The 24,206-nt window shown below is 23.4% G+C and overlaps 2 protein-coding genes across 2 annotated transcripts; one reads left to right on the top strand and one right to left on the bottom strand.

Annotated features, from left to right (window-relative positions):
• Positions 1-645: 645 nt before the first annotated feature.
• On the bottom strand, positions 646-3,757 carry LOC122853676 (cilia- and flagella-associated protein 206-like). Its single transcript, XM_044154091.1, has 12 exons — positions 3,733-3,757; positions 3,128-3,204; positions 2,898-3,057; positions 2,482-2,832; positions 2,053-2,405; positions 1,886-1,990; positions 1,708-1,810; positions 1,572-1,639; positions 1,357-1,505; positions 1,200-1,298; positions 995-1,133; positions 646-918 (listed from the first exon to the last, which is right to left on the bottom strand). Exons 1-12 carry the CDS (start codon positions 3,755-3,757, stop codon positions 706-708), a joined length of 1,842 nt encoding a protein of 613 aa, XP_044010026.1. The 3' UTR covers positions 646-705.
• Positions 2,584-24,056, top strand: LOC122854121 (disintegrin and metalloproteinase domain-containing protein 12-like). The gene is made up of 11 exons (XM_044154538.1): positions 2,584-2,696; positions 4,013-4,171; positions 14,089-14,180; positions 16,029-16,184; positions 16,261-16,453; positions 16,650-16,708; positions 16,783-16,947; positions 17,250-17,419; positions 17,486-18,681; positions 18,767-18,902; positions 20,555-24,056. The coding sequence occupies exons 2-11, from the start codon at positions 4,030-4,032 to the stop codon at positions 22,980-22,982; spliced, it is 4,737 nt and encodes a 1,578-aa protein (XP_044010473.1). The 5' UTR covers positions 2,584-2,696; positions 4,013-4,029; the 3' UTR covers positions 22,983-24,056.
• Positions 24,057-24,206: the final 150 nt, after the last annotated feature.

Raw genomic sequence — 24,206 nt, forward strand, 5'->3', positions numbered from 1 at the left:
ATTTCTCTTCGATACTTAATGAAAAAAAAAAAAAAAAATTGTACATTTATTTGATTTTGAGATTTGATTCTCATCGCATTCCCAAAATAAAAATTACAAAAATAAATTTATAAAATCTTTTTTTTATTCATTTAAAACAAAATAGTTTTTGATCTATCAAGTGTTTGATAGTCAGCGATAAAATGCCATTTGAATTATTATTTTTATAAAATTGATTTGTTGTTTTTTTAAATGAAATTTGTCATTGAGATAAATAGTAATAATAAAACAAAGGTAATGTGAGAATGATGTCAGATTAAAAATTAATTCACGTGTGCAAGAATACATGCGATAGCTAGAGTGAAAGAATAAACAAATTAAATAAAAAAAAAAAATAAACATTTAATAATAAATTAAAAAAACAAGAAGCTTCAATCGAGTGTACCTCGTATGTATAATAATTATTATTATTATACTTGACATTAATAATTGAAAATAATTATTATTTAAAAAAAAATTATAAATCAGATGAATTTTTAATTGTAATTCAGCGTGTAATTAAATAATTAATTGTCGTATATCGTAGTAATTTTTGGTGTATAAATTGACCTTATATTTAAGAAATAAAAAAAGAAAAAAAAAATACTTATGTGAGTGTGATTTAGATGGTAAAAAAACAACAATTTATTGTTACAATGATTAATAATTTTTGTTTTATTATTTAAATTAATTAATTGAAAATGTTAATACTCTTGGAGTATTACTTTTATTTCCTCTAAGACCAAAAATATAATTTTTTTCATTAATTGTATTTGTATAATTATCTCTACGTGTTTGTATTGAAATATCTTTTGGATTATTTGTTTGTATTGTTACTGTTTTTTTAAAATACGATGAATATGTTTGTGTGCTTTTTGTTGATAGCTTTGACAAGTCAGCCTTTATAACAGAGAGAGAGAGAAAAACAAATGATATTATTTTATTTATTAATAAGAATAATAGTGTAAATAATTACCAATCTTAATGCTCGTCGTCTGTGTTCCCAAATACTGTGATGATAATAATTATTAGCATCAATATTTGCCGGAAGTATATGTGTATCAGTTTGTAAAATTTCATCTTGATGTGATTTAACAATTGTACTATCACTCATCCTAAAATTGTAAGTATTTTAATTATCATTATTTGATATTATTATTTTTATTTTTAATTAAACAAACTTTTGTTGATTCTTGAATGTTTGTAGGTCATCGTAGAGTTGAAATAACTGGATGTATTCTGGATGACAACGAATGAAATTAAATCCATCAGAAACATGTCTAAAAAAGTTGATTAGTTTTTTTTTTTTTGTTTCTTAAATTGGAATTAGATATTCACCTTGTTGGATCAGCACCAAATTTTTTAGCTGCATTGTTTGAACTAAATGCAAAATATTTATTTCTCCACTGTACAATACCAATGTTTGGATTACCTGGTATTAATGCACCATGACCAGCAACAAAGGTCCATGCACAAAATCCTAAAAACTATACAAATTTGTTTTTTATTTTTTTGCTTTTTGTTTATAATTAATTATTATTTATTTGTTTTACCTCTAGGGGAGTTTTTTCAAAGTCTTTTGTTGTGTTTGGATAGATTATTGAACAGTCACCACATTCAGCTGGAAGAAGATGCTTAAAATTGAATAAATAATTGTTCAATATTATTGGCCAATTATCATAAACTTACTGATAATTTTTCCCATTGATTGTTCCAATCGCTCGGCATCAGATGGTACTTTACTGTCTCTTATAAAAATATCAATTATTGATTCATCATGCACTTCAATAACCTGTCAAAAAATTAAAACTAATTAATGTATTTTTTATTTATATTTTTTTTTTTTGTTTATATATAGAATTTTTACTTCATTGAGTGATTTCATTTCACAAAGAAGATTTTTAATGTGAGTCAAAAGTATAACTTGGTCTTGGAGTTTTATCCAAATATCAGCAAGATCAATAAATTGTGGCTGTTGAAGAAATTTAAAATTAACAAAGTACCTTATAAAATAAAAAATTAATATGTCTTTACGTAAACTTGAAGAGTTGGTATTGCTGTTCTAAATTTTACAGTGTTGTGAAGTTTTAATAATCTAGCTTGCAACCGGTCCATCAAGCTGTTCAAATCATTTGCCAGTTCATCAACATCAGCAAGTATTTTTCTCGTGTAAATTTCTTGCTGTCTATAGGCAATCAGCATCTCAATGATCCAGGTATATTCTTTATCAATTTTTTTATCACTTGAATAATTGGTTTTGAATGACAATATTTGCACAATATTTTCTACAGCTGCTGTCAAACGATACACTGTCTTCATCAAGTCCTCCAGTAGTTCCAAAATTGAATCACGAGTTTTAACAACAGCTTCTTGAAGAATACTTGGTACTGATAATTTGATTTAATTATAATATTTGTATTAATAGATGTTTTTTTTTTTTTGTTTTTTCATTTGCAGACTTACAATCATCAATGCCTTCTCCACCACGTTGACAGTCTTTGTTGAATAATCTTATACCAGCAATGATATCAACAAGCTCTTGTAGCTGAGCTTCCTTGTCATTTTTTTTCATCAAAACAAAGTGACTTAATTCTGATGGTAAATATACACTTTGAAGAGCAATTGCAACTTCTTTTAAAACTGTTGGCTCCATTGGATTACCCAGTCCACTCAATAAGGTAATAACAATTAATATTTTTTGATAAAGTTTATCAATATCACGATCATTTGATGCTATTGTTGTTTTACATATTTCTTCAACTAGTGGAGATGTTTTTTTTTTAATTTTTTGTCTATGTTTTTTAACAATTTCATCTGAAAAAAAAAACAAATTCAAATGACATTTTTATTCTCAAATTTTTGATTGTTTAGTTAGTCACTTTTAGTTGAGTAATGTTTTGCAAAATACAGCTGTATTTTTAGAGTATTTAAACTTGGACTTTTTTTGTCAATTAATTTATCAGCAATAGCTTCAATAATTTCATCGTCATTGTCAATATTTACAAATTGATAGGATGGATTTAACTCCCACAAATGCAACTAGAAATCAAGTTATCTTGTTATTTAAACAAAAAAAATTAAATATTTATAGGATTTTATTAACACTTACAATAAATGAAACAATATCTTTTGATACAATGACATTATTATTTTCACATTTTTCAATAATTTTTGATATAATATATTTTTTCCAAGCCATTTTTTTATTTTTTATTTTTAAATTGTTTGATCAATAACCAAATGAATTTATAGTTGTCCTGTAAATTTATCTTAAAAGCTAGCCTCTTAACTGTCAATAAATATTGATTAAAAAAAAAAAAATGAAAATAAACAAACAAACAATTTAATTAATTATTACTTATATATATTTTTAAAAAACAAACAAGAAAAGTGTCTAATTTTTTAATTAAATAATTAAATTTTCATAATTTATATAGTATTTTTTCATTTAAATAAATAATTAATATTAATTAATTAAATTATGTTTTTTATTAATCATTAATTATAATTGTTTGTTGTGTCGATAAAAAAAAAAAACAATGTTTATATTCAAATTTATCGCGCGTTTTATCTCGTAAAAAATCGTTAATACTCGTATGACTTCGTGACTATTCGTGCGTACTCGTTTTCGATTATTTATTTTCTTTTTTTATCACACAAAGTTGTTAAGAATCTCCAAGGGGGGAATTTTCAGTCCACCCGAGAGTGTCAAACGGGTTGGTTGATTGTTGACAAACATTTTGCCTTAATTACTCCAAAAAAAAAAAAAAAAAAAAAAAACAATAGCCAATTGTTGTTAATTAAAAATATAAAAAATAAACATGTGTTTTATTGTTTAACTAAATAAATAAACAACTCCAAAATGTGTCTGTGTCTATTTAAATAAATAAAAAAACATACGACACAAAAATTTAGTGTTTACATTTGTCATCTTCTGATACACAAAATAATAATTCAAGACTAATCTTAAATTATATATTTTTTAATTATTTAGATTATATTTAAAAAAATATGGCTAGTGATATTTGGCGAGTATCAAATGCTCAAAATAAGTGCAGTGAACTCGTGCTGTTGCTGAGACCCATCGTCATAACTTGGTGGCTCTCAACAATTCTCCTTCAACATCATCATAGCCAAGCAGCATCCCAAACTGGTAAGCCACTCACTTTTTTTTTATTTTATATATTTTTTTTCTTCAAGATACTGTTTATCGGTTGTTGTTTTTGTTATTATAGTTTTTTTTTATTACACTAATTTAACTTGAAAACAAAAGATTAAATATAAAAAAATAATCAACACTGGTTTCTTTGTTTAAATAAAATTATTAAAAATATAAAATTAACTTGTGTTGAAAGTTAACTAAAATTATTAATAATCGCCAAGTATTTAATTATTAAATATAAATCATTGTTTTTATTTTCATGACAGTGTTTAGATAAACTCACGTGTTTTTTAGAAAAAAAAATAAAAAATAATAGAGTTATTTAAATAAATGATGATAATATTATTAATTTATTTAATTTATTTATAAAAATTATACGATACTTGAGTATTTTTATATATTTTTTTAAACTATGAAAACCAGGAAGTTGATGATTACTCTTAACAATTTGTCGTACCTATGATGATGAATCATTTTCATCTAAATCATCAAGCATGAATATAACTATATAGAAAAAAATGAAATAACTTGGGTGATTATATTTTTTAATATTTCCTGTTTTAAAGCTTGATGCAAATAAAATAAATAAATAAAAAAAAATAATTTTATTTGCATTTGTTGGAGTTAACATATTTTGAACAACATAATATTTAAATTTTTCTTATTGTTATAAATAATGCAAAATTATATACATTAATAATTGTAATATTTATTAACATCAATATATTATTTTCAACAGATTATTATATTTATTATTTTCACGTGATTTTCACATTTGAAAGATTTAACACGAGTTTAATAACATATAAACATTATTAATATTTCTAATTTTATTTAAAATTCATTTTATTAAATTTTATGTTAATATTTTTATATGTATAATAATTTAACATATACAGTATTAATTTATTTCAACACAATATTTTATAATTTATTATTGTATCTTATTTTTATTTTTAAGCAATTGACATGACGTTATTAATTAGGTTAAGATAATTTATTTAAAAAATTATCTATAATTGAATAATTTTTTGTTTTTTGGTTTAAAAATTATTCAATTATAGATAATTTTTTAAATAAATTATCTTAACCTAATTAATAACGTCATGTCCGCCATCTATATGCTTCAAAGTAAAAATGATAAGTTACCAATAATCGATAAAAATGGTTCGTGTTGAACTTTCTGTGTTGACCAAAAACAGTGTATAAAAATATGTGTCGACCAAAAACAGTGTATAAAAATACGTGTTGAACTAAAACAGTGTATTAATAATACGTGTTGAAATAAATGTGTATAAATTAATGTGTAGAAATAAAATTTGTAAATTAAATATGTGTATAAAATATATGAGTTTTATATATTGTGGTCAAATTTACGTGTAGAAAAAAAATAGTGTATTAATAATACGTGTTTAAATAAGCGTGTTGAATTTATTGTGTCGAACTTTGCGTGTTTAATTTATCGTGTTGAAGTCTTCATTAATGTGTAATTTTATTTGTGGAAAATTTTTACGTGGAAAAGAAATTGTGTTCTATTAATTGTGGATAAAAAATACGTGTTGAAATTAAATTTTTTGTGTAATTATATTGGTGTTAAATAAAATGTGTACAATTTTTTGTGTTGAATTAAACGTGTATAAAATATATGTGTAGAACTTTGCGTGTTGATTTCATGTTGTGTACAGTTTCAAATGTGTAGAAGTTTTTGTGTAGAACTCGTTGTGTAGAAAAAAGTTGTGCAGAAAAAAATCAAAGTCCACGTGTAATAATATAAAAGAGATTGTTAGATTGGGTAATTGATTAATGCATATGATTATATATTTTTTATAAAATTTTCATTGCTTGTTTATATCTGATAAATAAATATAATTATCAATTTAGCTAATTTACATTTATCAAATATATTATTTCCTCACTTGAAAACAAAATAACATTTTCTTTCCGTTTTTTTTATTCAAGAATTTTAATGCTACTATTGTTTAATTATTTATCGTAATGATAATTACATGAAAAATTAATTTTTATTGTCTATACCAAGTACAGAAAATAATGATAATTTTTATTTGATATTTCTTTTTTTTTTTAGTTCAATGAACCTTGATGAATTATTAGGGCTCCATTTTATAAATATCATGAATAATAATTACTCACTGCTTTTTTTTTATCGTTGGGAAAAAAATAATAATATAAAAAGATTAAAATTAAATTTGATATGAAATTAAAATTGCATTTATTAATTAATAATATTTATTTAGAAATTATTAGAATAGATTAATAGCTTTTTTTTTTTTGAATCCATATAATTTTTGGTAGTTTTTATTTGTTATTAACAAATATTATTTATAAATTAATAATTATTATAATATCGATTTATTAATACATATATATTTTAAAAATATTATCAATTTTTTATTGGATTTTATATTGAGTTTAATAAGTTGGAGAAATTAAAGTTTGAGTCAGTTTTTTTTTTTTTTTTTTGTTGCTCTTTCAATGATTCATCAGTAGTTGATTCAAGTTGAACAAAAAAAATATGCGCAATGAATTAACAAACAATCAATGGAAAAAAAAATATACACTCGTTATTTTATAAATATAAATATTAAAAACAATAATATGTTTATTAAAAATAGTAAATATTGCTTTTTTTCGTTGATGAATTTTAATTATTTTTGATATATATTTTCAAGTAGGTTAATTATTTTAGATGTTTTTTTTTTTGTATTTTCATTTGGGTCGAGGTGTTAATTATGACACGGATAACAGAGTTCATATTCTGACGGTTTTGAAAAATAATAAAAAAAAGTATTATGAGCAGTTAGAATAACTGTAACAACGGCATATTCGTATTTTAGCCTTCAGCGACTTTTAATATTAAAAAAAAAAAAGAATTCGAAGAACAAATATATAAAAATATAAAATTTAAAGCTTGAAAGAAAAATAAAACAACTTATATAAATAACATGTGGTTTATGATTATCGATCAAATGCAATTTTAAGTGAATTTTTATTCAAATAATTTTCGTCATATACAATCGTTTCTTTGTTGAGTTTTTTTTTATTGAATCAATTTGAAAATAATATATTATTTTTTGTAATAACAAAATAATGTTGCTATCTATTCGTTTTTATATAAACAAAAAATTTATAAAAATAGTTATTTTATATTTTCAATGACTCAGATACTTGAGAAGAGAAAAAAAAAAAAAAAGAGATGAAAATTATTTTAAATTATCTGAAATGAGTCTCACGATTTTCTTATTTTTTTTTCCACAAACATTATCTTGTTTTATTATTTTTTTTTTTTTTTCATTAACAAAGACACTAATTATACTAATTGAAAAAATAATATTCGAAAAAATGAGAAAGAATATTGTCTTTTTAAATTATCACTTTACAAAAATTGAATTTTTAAATTTTAAATACATTTTTATGTTTGATAATAGAAGAGTCATTCAAATCATTGACTAATTTAATTAAAAAAAAAATGACAATTATCACAAGATGAGCAATAATATATTTGATATTTATTTTTCCTCTTCTTGGTCATGAATCATGATGATAAGTCATGCTTCAACTAAAAAAAAATCATATTCACTCAGATTATTTATTTGACAAGAAATGTGTGTAATTAAATAATCATTGAATAAAATTATAATAAAAATAAATAAACATTAGACATTGATGGTTTTAAAATTAAGACGTAAAATAATTTTTTAAAAGAAAATATATTATTTTGAATTGACGCTATCATCATCATCATCATTATTATCATCACGTCTCATCCTACAAATTATTACAGATCCCATATCTCAATGTGGGTGGTTTTAATTTTTTTTTTTTTTTTTAAACTCACGTAACTTTGAACTAGAAAATAAATAAATAATTTTTTTTTTTTCTTTTCATTAATCAATAATTATCGATGACTCGTTTTGCAACATGGCAACCTACGTAATATTTCCACTTTTAATATTGTTAATTTATTAATTTATTATTTTTTGAATATTCAATTTAACTATTTTTTTACACTATCAATGACGCTTTAAATGACCATATAAATTAATATTTAATTCCAAAATTTTTCCATTTTTTTATATAAACTTTTAATTAATTTATTCATTTAATAATTTTCAAGCTTATTTTCCATATTTATAATTGACAGTTTTATAAATAACGAATAATCTTGTAAAATCATCATTTATAATTATATTTTTCTTTTTTATTTAACGAGGGAAAATAAACTAGAGCAATTTAATATTTATATTAATATAATTATTGACTATATCAAGTGCGCTGACACAATGACACATTTTATTATATTAAAATTTTAAGATGAAAATCAATGAAGAGTTACAAAATTTTATTGAATGAATAAAAGTAAAAGATGTATTTAAAAAATATATCAAGTAGTTGATTATTAAAATTTACTTTATTATTATTTTTTGCTCGTTGCTGTTGGTGATATTTTTTTTATTTTAAAAAAATGTCCTTGGTCTAGTATTCATCAATATTATAGTGATGTTATTATTTGTTGCATCATTTACTGAATAATTATTTGACACACAAGACGCCTCCATCATCATCATCATCATTGCCAATGTTTTATTAAAATTACCCTAGTCAAGGATTTTTTTTTCCAAGACTTTCACTCGACCAATGTTATAGATTTTTTATTTTAAAAATAAATATATATTTTTCCAAAGATACGGGCCTGCAAAGTATATCAATGACGTATAGCTTTTCAATATGAAGCCCCTCTTGATAACATCTGCTCTTAACAAAAGTCGTTGAAAAAATATAAAATAAAATTGTTTGGACACTATTATACCTTTTGATATACAATACTCCCAAAGGGATGATTGTATAAAAATATATAAAACCATAAGTGTTTATTGAGGTGTATATATTGTTAAATGTCAATGGCCCCATAAAAACCATGACAATAGAAATATTTACAAACACAGCATATAGTATAGTAATAAATTAATTATAAAAAAAAAGCAAAATTTTAGAGTCGTAGTTGAGAACCACATTTAGACTGCACACACAAGATCTAAATCTATTCTCGGATTTAACAATGGACCACAGTTTAAACCAGCATTTTAGTATCATTCAGAGACTTGCCGACAAAAAAAAAAACTCAAAATTCTACTACAAATTTTGTCGCGTTTGTTACAAAGGGTGTATACTTGAAAAAAAAAAAAAAATAAAACAAGATGATAAAGCTTTAGTGTATTATTTATTATCTCCAAGGGTTGACTCATCATGGTTTTTTGATGCTGGGATGACGTGTTTATTGAGAAAACTAAAGTGCTAGAAAAAGGGGAACTAGATGCAAACCAACTGACACCAAAAAAAAAAAAAGAAATAATATTTTTGAGTTACTAAACTTGACAGACACAAGTTAATTTATGTATTTCAAACTTAACCCATTTGTTTTTTATTAATAAAAAAATAAAAATTGTATTTTAGTAGTACCTGGATGATGATGATGATGATAAATCCTTTTTCGAAAAATAATTCTTGACCTTTCTTATAACAATAGAAATAAATTTTAAATATATACCCAAATAATGACCATGAAGTCTTGAAATTTATTGGAAAAAATCAATTTAAATTGTCGCTTTATAAATTAAATTAAAAATAGAAAAAAAAAAAAGTTATATGATATGAATTTTAAACTGTCGTCAAAGCGGATGTAAAAATTTTTCTTTTCCGTTTTCGTCGTTATTTCCTGTGCAGATATCAAATAGAGATAATGCATTTTTTTATTTTTTTTTTAAAACGTGTTAATGAGGTTTATTTATCTCTTAACTTTTTGATAATAAAATTTAACATTACACTATTATAAATTATATCAAAAAAAAAAAATGAAATAATTTTAGCTAACATCTGTCGTATAAGTATATACATTTAAGACAAACGTTAGAATATTTTTTTAGTTTAAACTTCCGGTTTGAAAATTAAAATAAATAAATTAAAAATGAATACCAAAAGAATAAATATAAAAAATAAATAAATAAATAAATTTTAGTTACCTCTAAGCCATGAATAATGCATTGTTCTGTGAGGTCCGAGTGTTCTGAAGGTTTTGATGATTCATCTTTCACCCACGTGTATCCAACACACGTACAGTCAAAAATTTTTAAAAATAAATAAAAAATACAACAAGAAACGTTATATGAAAAAACGTTTCTTTTTTTTTTATCTTGTCAACGGATTATTATGATAATCATGATTCCTCAAGGATCTCATCTCGAAAATATATTACTCCAAAGTGTGACTTTAATCATTTTCACATTATAACTTTGTTAAATTTTATTAATTATATTTAGTTTTTTTTTTACATTGATTGTTTTATTTTGTTGAAATTTAGGGGGATATATATTGTTTTTTTTTTTTTCTAAATTTAATTAGAGCAAATCCATTTACGTATATAGTATGGGAATTTGAAATAAAAAAATAAATAAAAGAGTGACGACCCTTGGCTTCCGGTTTTCGAAACTCGAGATATTATCGAATTATATACTAAAAATTTTATCATGAAAATTTAAATGTCCCATTTTTTATTGTAAAATTGATAGCGTTAATTATTACTTGGTTTATAAAATTTAAATACAAATCGAAATTTTATCATGGCAGTTTAAATGTATCCTTTGATATTTTTTTTTATAAAAACTTTATAACCATTTTTAAATTTTCTTAAAAACAAAAAAATTAGTAGAACGTTTTTGCTTTATTTCGAAAAAAAAAAAATGGTTTATAAAATTTAAATATAAATTGAAATTTTATCATGACCATTTGACAAGTATCAATATTTTAAAATATAAATTGAAATATAAAAATGTATATTTTACTAGAAAAAAAAAATAATTTTTTATATTTATTTATGATTTTTTTTGCTTTCGTTATCATGATGTTATCTTGAAAAATCAATATGTCCCACCAAAATAAATAGAGAGTCCTATTTTCTACACTCATCTAACGACATTCAATAATATTATGAGTTTGCGGTTGGTCTAGCCACTCTATATTTGTCTCGAAAAAAAAAGATAAATAAAATAAAAATTGGGCAAGCCAAAAAGAGAGTAAATTTATATGAATTTTATTTGGCCGTGTGTTTCTTCTTGCGTATTTTGAAAATTTAAATAAAAAAACCAACAAGAGCTTTACTTATTTAATCAATTTATTAAAATTTTTTTCAATTAAAAAAAATTGATTAAATATCCATTCTAAAATTATCTTTGTTTTTAAATCCAAAGATTTATCAATTTCATTTTAATAATAATTATTATAAAATCCTGTTGAATTTCATTCTGGGTATTTTTTTTTTCTGTTATCTTTGTAATATAGCACATATAAAGATTGTAGATTACAAAAATATTTAACACACAAGTGCAAAAAGAAAAAAGTAAACAATTTTAATCATTATTTTGCGGTTTTCTTTGTTTTTTAAATAAATAAACAATAAACGAGATCAAGGACATTTTTAACTCTGTTCTTTGATGTTTAAAAATTTATTTACAGTGTGATAAAATATTATATACGTATTACACGATAATTAAACTAGGACATTTCCTGTTTTGTATTCATTAGGTTATACTTTTTTTATATATTAATTTATTAAATGAAAATTTTCTAAACAATGTTTTTAAATATTTTTTATTTAAATGTAACATCATTTGACACTTGATTGAGACAGATGACCTTTTGACAATTCGATAAATAGATATTCTAATTTGACTATTTTAAAATGTCATCCTATATCAAATTTAAAAAAAAACATTTGATTTATATTACGTCTCCCACTGCGGTGAATAAAAAATTAGGGCGACTGATTATACTAATTCAATCTTTCAAAACAAATTATAAATTTATTATCAAATAATTTTTTTAATTTATATTTTTATCATCACTGTAAATATAAATATAATATATATTTTTTGTTATTTAAGGGTAGATAAAAAATGTGTTTCTCATTTTTAAAATTTTTTAAAATCATAAAAAAAGATTAATGTAATTTGGAGAAGAAAAAAAAAACAATATATATTAATTTTTTAAAATAAAAGAGTAAAAAATTATTTAGGATATTTAAAATTATATAAACATTTATTTTAATAATTGTTGTATTTTTTTTTTTAAATTACAATATAAATTTAAGTCATGCTTAATGAGTTGTTTCAAGTGAACAACTCGAGGGGTTTTTCTCTCAAGACTTCCTCATGAAATTTATTGTAATAATTATTATTAAAAAAGTCAACTTGAAGTGAGTGGCAATTATTAACGACAATATAAAAACTAACATACAGAAATTTATTTATCAATTATTATAATTAATTTACTCACATTTTCATATATAAAAAAATGCGCTTGATATTTTCTTATCACAATTATATATTATGATAATAATAATAAGAATAAAAAAGAGAAAAATTCTAATGCATTTTTAAAGATTCATCAATGAATAATTCAATTTAATTATTTTCTTTTTATTTATAAATTTTATTTAACACGTTAATCTTATTTAATTCAATTTACACTTTCTAATTTTTTTTTATTTAATTTATTAAATTACAACAATTAACAAAAATAAAATTAATTATTATTAATTTTATATATTTTCATTTTGTCATAGATTTTTTTTTACTTTTTCAAATAAACAATTAACATAAAATTATCTTTAAAAAAATTTATACTATTTTTAACTATTTTATTATTATTATTTTAATTATTATTATTTTTAAAAAAGATTGTTCAACGAGTTAGTCGTTTTATTGAACCGTGGAGAGTTTGCAACTGCGTCCGGTTGAGTCATACGTTTCTATACATACATTTAAAACATAAATATATATACTTAAATTTTATGTATACATACATATAATGGGAGCAGTATATCGCAAGTTTATATCATATGTATTTGTATTTGTATATACATTGTATTTTACAGTAGTCAAAATGAGTCAAATGAAATAAATGGCTCAGTCAGTTTGATGGTCTTGGTGTGTCTGTCTGATGAGACTACTCAATAATTATTATTATGCTTAATTGGGTAACGAGCCTTAACGTTGAATCAACTATGAAACCACTGCACTCAATTCTTTTTATTTATTTATTTTTTTTTTTACATCATCATCATGATTTCTATTGAATTTATTTAATATAAATCTTGTATTGTTGTTAATGCTCTTCCTCCTTTATCATTATTATTATTATTATCTTATTGAGCACAATTTTCACTTTATTTATTTTTCATTCAATTATACTTGTTATGAAAAATTAATTTTTTAATATCATTGAACAGTTAATTAGAGATAAGCTTGTTAATTTTTTAAAATTTATATCTTTTATTTTATCGTTATTTATGATGGATTATAGGTTCTTTCTTTTTTTTATTTATTTATTTTATTTGGTGGTGATGATGAACATTTAGCATTTGCACATGGTGTATCCAGGATGTCCTCTGGGAATAAAAATAAAGATCCGCATGCATGAAACACATGAAGCACAACTTTCTTCCTTTTTTTAAATTTTAAAATATTTGTATTCAAAAATAATTTCGATTTCGAAATATTTTTTTTATTTATTTCGAATAGAAAAATTATTTCGATTCTTTTTATATATGCTATATAGAAATCGTGGGTAAATGTTCACTCGAATGGAACTTTTTATTTGTTTCACAATGCTTATTTTTTTTTATTATTTTGAATAAATATTTTATCTTAAAATTTTAATGGCAAAATTTGAGTGATTATCTTGACATTTTTGCGTGGGAGTAAATCGTTCGAAAAATTAAATAAAATACAAGGCAATCAATTAACTGGAATTAAAAAAAAAAAAAATACAAAAACCTATTATTTGTATCAAAATAAATTATTAACATTTTTTTTTTTATGATTTATTTGTTTCAGGACCTTCACCGGATTTTAGCACATACAATTTGGTGAAGCCACGATTTTTTCATGGACGAACGAAACGAGAAATATCACAAACGAAACAAAATGTGAGTAAAATTTAATGTTTTTCTATTGTGACACTAGAATAAAATAATAATATTCAAATAAAACAAAAGGGTTATACAGAAAATAAAAAAGAAATTGAATTTTCAAATAAATTTTCAGTGCAAGGACATTCTCTTGTCATGCAAAAAAAAAAAAAAAATTACATTTGACAAAAAGTTTTTTAATGCTGATTATTTTTTATACAAGATATAAAATTTTTCCCACTTTGTTTCGTAATTTTTATACAATTGTTTAACCAATTTAAAAAAATTATTCTGAAAAAATACAATGCAGTATTTTTTATTGATAAAAAATCCCCTTCTATGACCAGGTCACTATTTATCTATTTACATTAAATTATCTTTAATTTTAAATCCGTCTTATATTTTTATGTCAACTGGGGTATTGTTTCAAGCAGAAAGATAATTTTTCTATACATTTTATATACTTGAAAAATGACATTTTTTTTATTTTGATATTATCATTTTTTACTGAACAATAAAATTGCAATGTAGCCTGATAAAGTAGCAATAATTTAAATTCTATTGTTGGCTTTTCAAATAGCTGGAAAAAAATTGAATAAAAAAAAAAAACAGGGAGTTTAAATTTATCGAACCAATGCAAAGTGTTGGAAATAGTTTTTGTTTTTGTGCATGTTTTTGAAGTAAAGGTATTTATTTTGTTAGTTTGAAATATTTTTAAATGAAATAATGAGTAAAGGGAGAGTGGTGAGGCTTGAACAATCTTTTGAATATATTTATCAGTGTGTATTTCTATAATTTTAAAAAGCATGCTTTAATATACGCATCGTTGAACACCTGCCAACTGACTTCCATAAAGGTACAAACATAAAAAACATAACAAACATTCATATATTTTTTAAAATATTACAACGCTTTGGTTATATTTTAATGAGAATTTTTTTAATTGTTATTTCACTTTGAAGTAAATTGTTTTTTAAATTCAAACTTCAATTGTAATTAAAGATAAACTTTTGTTATTTATCAAAGTATCTAAAAAAATTTTTAAACTAAAAAAACAATTTAATTTATTTCAGTAACTTTTAGACGCTTTTAAATTTTTTCAACTATTGATTTTAAATAATTTGCTGAATGAACATTCAACTGGAAAGAAAAATTTCAAAAAAATATTTAATTAACTTGGTTTTTTTTTTTTTGGATAAAGTCTTTTCTTTTTACCTGAAAAATAAATTAAATATTTATTTTAAATCTATTTTACGTGTTGAGGATCAAAAAATACAGTTAAATTTTTTAAATTTAAGTCTCATTTGAAGCATTGAAACGAACTGGTGAATAAAAAATAAAAAAAAGTTTAATTAATTTACGGGAAATTGAGCAAAAAGAGACCAGATGTTGCAATGGATGAATGAAAGAGGATTTAAATTTATTTTTTTTTTTTTTAAATGTGCATATTGAGGACAAAATTATTCGCTTCAAAAATGAAAAAATAAAAAAAGAGGTGATTCTCAAGTTATTTTATCTTCAGCTATTCTCATTGGTTTTTATCAAACTAATGAATCGTGTTTAAATTTCAAAAATAAATTTCCATTCACCACTTTTAGCTCTTGACTGTATTTATTTAAAACAATTATTTTTCAAATGACAAAGGAAATTATATTTCTTGTCTAATAAAATTTTATTACATCAAATTGATGACAAGCTAAATGTCGAAGGACAGATAAAGGAAAGATTAATTACCATTTTTACCTTTGTCATTTTTTTTTTTTCTCAAGCCACCTGCTGTTATCAAATATATTTACATGATAAATATTTATTTATTGATAAACGAGTATTAATATTAATGAAAAAAATAAATAAATATGTTTTCAGGATGTTGAACATGCAGATGTACTTAGTGTTGGTATTGTTATTGATGGAGTTGAAAGGATACTTGATCTTCGACTAAATACTGATTTAATACCAGTACAATACAAACACACAATTCAAGTTAAAGGAAAACGTATTACAGAAAAACCAGATCACATGGTAATTATTATTATTATTAATTTAATTATTAAAATAGTATATTTCATGTATTTTAAATAATTATTTTTTTTGATAGGAACATTGTTATTATAAAGGAAGTATCAGAGAAATACCAGATTCTTGGGTTGCTGTATCAACATGTAGTGGTCTTCGAGGTACTATTTTTGATGGTGAAAATATGCATCATATACATTCATCAGAAAATGAATCACTCAACAGTACTCATTATCTTTATAAACAAACTGATTTAACAGCAAATCACACATGTGGTAAGCAACAATAAATATACAATTATTATTTATATTTTTATCTTCTTTTTTTTAAAAAAAAAAAATAAATGATAAAAAAGTAGAAAATCTGGTCTTTCCTTACACGTTAATATCGAGGTTTTCAACTTTATTTTATATCGCTCCCCACGCTATTTCATGTCGACTAATTTTTTTTTATCTCATTTATTTTTCTCAGGATATGAAGGAAATCCACACAAGGTCAATACACCACGAGTAAATCCTAGGGTTCATCGGGTAAGATAAAATATAAATTAAAATGCATATTTTTGTAAATAACATTCTGTTTTTTCTTGTTTTGTTTCATTCAGAATAAAAGAGCAGCAGAAGAAGTTCGAGGTCCTTATAATGCAAATCGACAATCTCGTTATGTTGAATTGGTTATTGTTATTGACAAAAAAGAATACATTGCATTGGGCCAAGATTTAAAAAAAGTTCATCATCATTGCAAAGACATTGCAAATATTATAAATGCTGTAAGTATCTTTAATATTTATTATTTTTATAAATCCTTGAATATTCAGTATAATATTTTATCTGACTCATGAATGTTATGTGGGGTTGAAGAAGCCTTTTGTTCTTGCGAGGGGTAAAACAACTCGGCAATTTTTATATATAACATACACGCGATTATCGACCACTTGGAGTCGATGGCCACTCCGAGAAAACTTTTTTTTTTATTACATATTCCAACCCTCTTTCTGTACATGAAAAAAAAGAAATATATGAATAAATGTTTATTGATTTAATTTATTATTTTTTTTGTTTTTTTTTTTAGCTTTATACACAACTTAATATATTTATTGCACTTGTTGGTGTTGAAGTATGGACTGAAACTGATGCAATAACATTATCACAAAAAGGTGATACAACACTTCAAAATTTTTTACGTTATCGTAGACAAATACTTGTTAAATCAATGCCAAATGATAACGCACAATTGTTAACGTAAGTTTAATTATATTAATTAATTAATTGAAAGAGAAAAAAAATAATAATGATTTATTTCAATAGACGAGTTCATTTTGATGGTGGTGTTGTTGGTAAAGCACTCAAGGGACCAATTTGTACTTATGAATATTCTGGTGGTGTATCAATGGATCATTCAAATGTGATTGGTTTAGTTGCTGCAACAGTTGCACATGAAATGGGACATAATTTTGGTATGGAACATGATACTGATGATTGTCAATGTCCAGATGATAGATGTATTATGGCATCATCAAGTGGTTCAAAAAGTCCAACTCATTGGTCTTCATGTTCATTGGAATATTTAGCTCTTGCATTTGAGCATGGAATGGATTATTGTCTTCGTAATAAACCAAAAAAATTATTTGGTAGTTCAATATGTGGTAATGGTTTTGTTGAATCTGGTGAACAATGTGATTGTGGTCTATTAAATAATTGTGATAATCCATGTTGTAATGCAACAACATGTATGTTACATTCAAATGCAAGTTGTGCAACTGGTGAATGTTGTGATTTAAATACATGTAAACCTAAAAATGCTGGTACACAATGTAGATCATCAAATCATGAATGTGATTTACCAGAATATTGTACTGGATCAAGTGAATATTGTCCAAATGATGTATTTAAAATTGATGGTGATAGTTGTAGTAATGGAAAAGCATATTGTTATCAGGGTACATGTAAAACACATACTGATCAATGTAAATTATTATGGGGACCAACAGCATGGTCATCTGATAAACAATGTTATGATACAAATTCAAAAGGTACAAAATATGGTAATTGTGGTTTTAATAGATTAGAATCAATATATACTAAATGTGAAGATGATGATAAATTATGTGGTATGTTACATTGTGGTCATTATAATGAAAAACTTGAATTTGGCATGGAATCTGTTGCAAATTTAAGTCATACATTTATTAATGCTGGTGGTTCAATAATTGCTTGTCGTTCAGTTATTGTTGATTTAGGATTAAATCAAGTTGATCCTGGTCTTGCACCAGATGGCTCAAAATGTGCTACAGGAAAAATGTGTGTTAATCAAAAATGCATATCAATTGCTAATCTTAGATCTCGTATTAATAATGGTGATATTTGTCCAAATAATTGTGGAGGTAATGGAGTGTGTAATAGTCTTGGACATTGTCATTGTAATAAAGGTTTTAAACCTCCTTATTGTACTGAATCTGGTTATGGTGGTTCTGATGATAGTGGTCCTTCTGAAGATCCAAATGGTAATATATACATATACATATGTAATATGTATATTCTTTGTTTATTTTATAAAATGATGATTTTCATGTATATTTTTATTTTCAGAACATAATGCATTTACTATGACCATGTATATTATATTTTATGGCATTTTACCAACGAGTATTTTGCTTTATCTTGCTTGGTGGATTAAAAATAATAATATTAGAAGACCAACATGGAAAAAGGACGCAATATCAACGTATGTATCTAGTCTCAACTGTTTAAAATCACAACGTAATACCAGCATGAATAAAAGACATGGCATGAAAAATAAAAATATATATGAACGTATTCGTAAACAATTTAAATTTAAAAAAAATATATCAACAAATGATCATTCAAAAGTATTTGCAATAAGTGGTACATTATCAAGAGATAATATTGAAATATCTAAAAGAAATCTTGTCAGTACAACAAATCCCGAAGTTATTAATTCAAGTAGTCATATTAATTCACGTAATTCATTATTAATTGTTAATGATGTTAAACGAAATTTTGAAAATAATAATACAAATACAAATAGTAATAATAGCTTGATAGTTCATAAAAAACCAGAAATTGGTAATAAAATATCAGAACAAATTAAAAATTTACAATTAAAATCATCAAAAAATTTTCAAAATTTAAAATTAAATACTGATGTTAATTTTAAACATCTCAATGAAAGTCCCTGTAGTACATCATCAACACAAAATGATACACCAATTTATGTTAATGTATCAAATATTATTAAAAAACAACATGATAATAATTCGGTTAATGTTGTTGATGCACATTTAGAATCAAATACACATAAACCATTACCATTTTATGATAAAAAACCACCACCACTACCTGCAACAGCTCAAAACACAAAGCCAAAGAATTAAAAAAAACAACAAACAAACATATATTTTTATTGGCATTACTTATACTTATATAATAATAAAAATACTCAAATGATCTTAAAAGTTTTAAAACTGGCTAAATGCCAAATAATAAAACTTGATTAACTAACTTAATTACTGTGATGATTAATTAGAAATTATTAAGACACTTTTTTTTCTTTTTTTGTTTCGATTTGACAAAATAATAAAATAGACATAATAACCGTGAGTCAATTAATTAACAATGACTAAGAGCAGGATTCTCTTTTTTTTTTTTTTTTTTTAATTATTAACTATAATTAGCTAACTTTGAAGATGAAAAAAAATTTAATTTGTGATTCGAGACACAATTTAGTTTACAATTACCTAATATGAATATTTTTTTTCGTTTTTTTTTTTTATCGCATGAATATTTGTCGCAAATTATTCAATTGAAAAAAATAATTAACTGGACATTTGCAATTTATATGAAAAAAAAAAATATAATAATAAGCATGCTATGTTCCAGAATAATTTTTATTAATATTTATTTATTATTATTATTATTATTTAATTTTCTATTGACTGTAAGTTTTTTCAAGTTGAAGAAAACAAAAAAAAAATAATTGTTAATAAAAAAAAATATCTTTCTGTATTCTATCGGAATATTTATTATTTATTATTATTGTTATTGTTATTAGTTTGCAGGTCTTTTTGCAATTAACAAAACACTATATCTTAAACTAACTTTTCCCAAGCTTGAAAGATGTTTTTTTTTTTTTTTTTCTCATTTTTTCTTGGAGCATGAGCATGTGTTTATTGTCATTATATTTTTTTGCATCAAATAAATGTTCATATTGTTAAATTATTATGTTTGTTGTGTGTGTGTGTATGAAAATAAGAATGAAAAGAAAAAAAAAAAAATTTAAATAACGATCCTAAAAGATCCCTTAGCTTGTTTTTTTTTTTTTTCATTTCAGTATCGGCTTTTATTTTAATTTTTCAGACTTGACTGCGGTTTCACAATCAAACCAGTTGATCGTTCACGGGGCAGTCCTCATCATGGATTATCTCGCAACATTGAAACAATTGATTCAAGTTTATCCCAAGATCCTGCGTGTGCAAGTCTATTACCAAAATCTGACAATGATGAACGTTTCAACAATAATTTATTTGGTCAATTTAAAGGTTTTACATTAACACCCTTGCCAAATTCCCATCAATCAACAACACAAAAACTCATGGAACCAACAAAATCAGCTCCTCCACCCCCAACAATACCCACTGTTGTTATTCAAACAAATATTAAAACAGCACAACGTAGTAGTTCTTTAAAAAGTGCTGCTTTAATGTCACAACCATCATCATCATCATCATCATCATCATCAAATAATAATGATGCAATTGTACAATCATTGAATCAAAATAATTCAAGACCATTAATAAGCAGTCCAGTTCTTGCTGCTACAACTTGTACATCATTGGAACTTATTGTTGGTGGTAAAATACCAACAAGACCAGCACCTGAAGTACCAGTTAGACCACCAGAAACATTAAATGCATCATCAATATCATTATCATCACAGCCAAATAATATTGTCATTGAAAATGATCATCATCATAAAAAAATTAACAAAGATAATAATAAATTCATGTCATTAAATAGAATTGCATCAATGCTAAGACCATCTGGAATTGTTAGATCAATTTCACAACCAGCTAATAGTAATAGTAATAATATCAATTCACAACAAAAATTAACAAAAGCAATTGATAAAGAAATATTAAAAAATCTTAAAATATCAAATCCAATATTACAAAATGACATTAATTTAAAATCATCAGCTCTGCCAATTGTAAATTCTGATGAAAACTTAAATTGTCAACGTAAAAATGTTTTAATGCGAGCACAATCAATGAGAGATCATGGAATAAATAATAAACGACCAATAATACATAGTTTTGGATCAATGAGAGTTGGTAATAAAAGACCAATAAGTATACCAGCAAGTACAAGACCAACATCACCACCACCACCAATTCCACCAGGTGCATTTGATAAAACAATTGATCAACATAAAATACCTGGATTACCTGGCTATCAAACACCACAAATTAAAGTTTCAGCTAAAAAATTAACAGAAGATACTTATGATGATTGTATGAATCTTGCACAAGACTCTGGACTCACTAAAATCATAGAAGAATCACCATCAAATGATAATATTTATGCAGTTATTGAGGAGCCAATTACTGCAAAATTAAATACAACATCTAGCCAAGTTAATGAATACAAAGTACCAAAACCAGTTGAAACATCAATTTATTCAGCATCAACACTTGATAAAAAAAAGGGAGATAAAAAAGTTATTGATAATTTGCCAATAAACAATTCATCAGGTAATTATGCAAATACAAATAATTATAAAACACCAGAAAGTATTTATTCAAATGCATCATCAGTTAAATCAAATTCAGCTGTATCAGAAACAAGTTCTGGATATCTTTTGCCATCAGCTGTTAATGTACCAATTGCCACTACTAATGATAAATCACTTGCATCAGTACATCAAACAAATGTACGAAAGCCAGTAGATAATTTAACTTCAACAAAAACTGCAAAATCATTGATAATAAATTCACAAAAATTACCAGTTAAATTAAAAGATGATGAAAATATAAAAACAAATGATGAATTGTCAAAAGTTGTTGATGAAGTGAAAACAATTAAAAGTCCAACAAAAGAATCATCTTTGATTTTATCAAAACAAAATATTATCAAAAAAGAGCCAATAACAAAACCACCATTGAGTAGAACAAAGACACCACCTCATATTAATAAAAATTTAATTAAAAATGAGAAAGATGATAAAGTTTCAAAGACACCTGATCAACCAACAACAAAAACAGTTCGTCAAGGATCTGATACAAGTTTAAAATCAAATAAAAGTCAGAGTAATAAAGAACGACGTGATTCAACTGGTTCAATAACAAAAAATGTGCCTTTAACAACATTTAAAAATAAAAATAATAGTCCAGATGTTGTTTCAAGTTGTTCAAAAAATCCAAAAACATCAGAATCACCAGATGTACTTGGTAACAGTGGTAAATTATTATTACAACAACAAAAAAATCAAAAAACAAAATTAAATAAAGCTCCAATAATGCCATCAAAACCAGGTAGCATTTTAACAAAAACATCAACATTTAATGAACGTAAAAAATCACCAGTTGCTAATAATAATATTGTTAAATCATTAACAACAAAAGATGATGTTAAATTATTAATTAAAAATGATGGAAAATTAAATTTAGCTAGCAAAACAAGTGTTGCAACTTTGCAACAAAAATTTGAACAACAAAATAAAATTGCAACAATAAATTCAATTAAAAATAATAATAATATTGTTCGTAAAACAAATTTAAATAAATAAATTTAATTTATTTATATTTTTTTAATTTAAAACAAAATATATAGATATCTAGTCTGAATGAATTTTAAAAAATTCAATTCATTTGTAAATAAAAAATATATAAATAATGTCAGATAAATTTTTGAATATAAAAAATAGTAAATACAAGTAGCATTTATTTTTAAAAGTTCAAAAATTAAAAATTAATAATCATTCAACACCTGTGATAACGCGTACACTTGTTAGAAATAATAATATTTCGATGATAGATTTAAAATTCAAAATATAACTGTTCAACTTCCTGCCACGTTTGATGATTAATCTGATGATTATTATAAAATATATATATAAAATTAAATTGTTGCTACTAGCTAATAATTATTCCAATGTGTAGAAAATGTGTCCATGTTCATTTACCAAATAGTAATAAAATTAAATATACTGGTAGCTCATTACTTTAGCTCATGAAGAAAAGAAATAATTATTTCTGCGAGAAATTTATTCGAAATTTAGCTAAATAATTGAATGATTATTTTTTTTAATTAATAGGCTTATCTAGGCAGTCTAATTTCGTGTGTGTGTATGTGTGTGTAAATTTAATTTATTTATTTTGACTGAATGATGTAACAGAAAAATTTAAAGAATTTTTTTACAGTGTGTTCAATGTGATACTTGAAAAAGTTTAGCTTTCAAAGTTTCAGTAAAATTAAATTAATATATTAAATATTATAGAAAATATTTTGCTCTAAATAGATTTATGTCTATTTTTAAAAAAAGATAAATTAAATATATAATTATTTTGTCACCGAGTCAAATTAAAGGAATGATTATCTTTGTAAAATTTAATTATTGACTTTTTGTTTTATTCTTTTTTCCATAGGAATTATAAACATTTAGCATTGTTTAATTGTTTCATTGAAAATTAATTTTTTATTATTAATTATCTGTGTATTTAAAATTACTTTTTCTGTACCAAAGAACTATTTAATTTGTATAATTATTATTTTTATTACTTGTGCGTTAGTTTGTAATATAATTGTAATTTAAATTAATTAATAAATTTTACAAGTATAGGTTTTAATTATTATTAAAAAACGAGTATCTTTATTTATTTAATATAATGGTTTTATCTTATACTATTGGCGTAGATTTGTTTCGTAATGTTGGCAAAATTATTCGAAATAATTTGTCCAGGAAATCCAAATACCTCTTCGCTCATTCTATGTTCCTGATACAAATCTTTCA

Source organism: Aphidius gifuensis, linkage group LG4, assembly GCF_014905175.1.
Source record: "Aphidius gifuensis isolate YNYX2018 linkage group LG4, ASM1490517v1, whole genome shotgun sequence".
Classification (NCBI taxonomy): domain Eukaryota; kingdom Metazoa; phylum Arthropoda; class Insecta; order Hymenoptera; family Braconidae; genus Aphidius; species Aphidius gifuensis.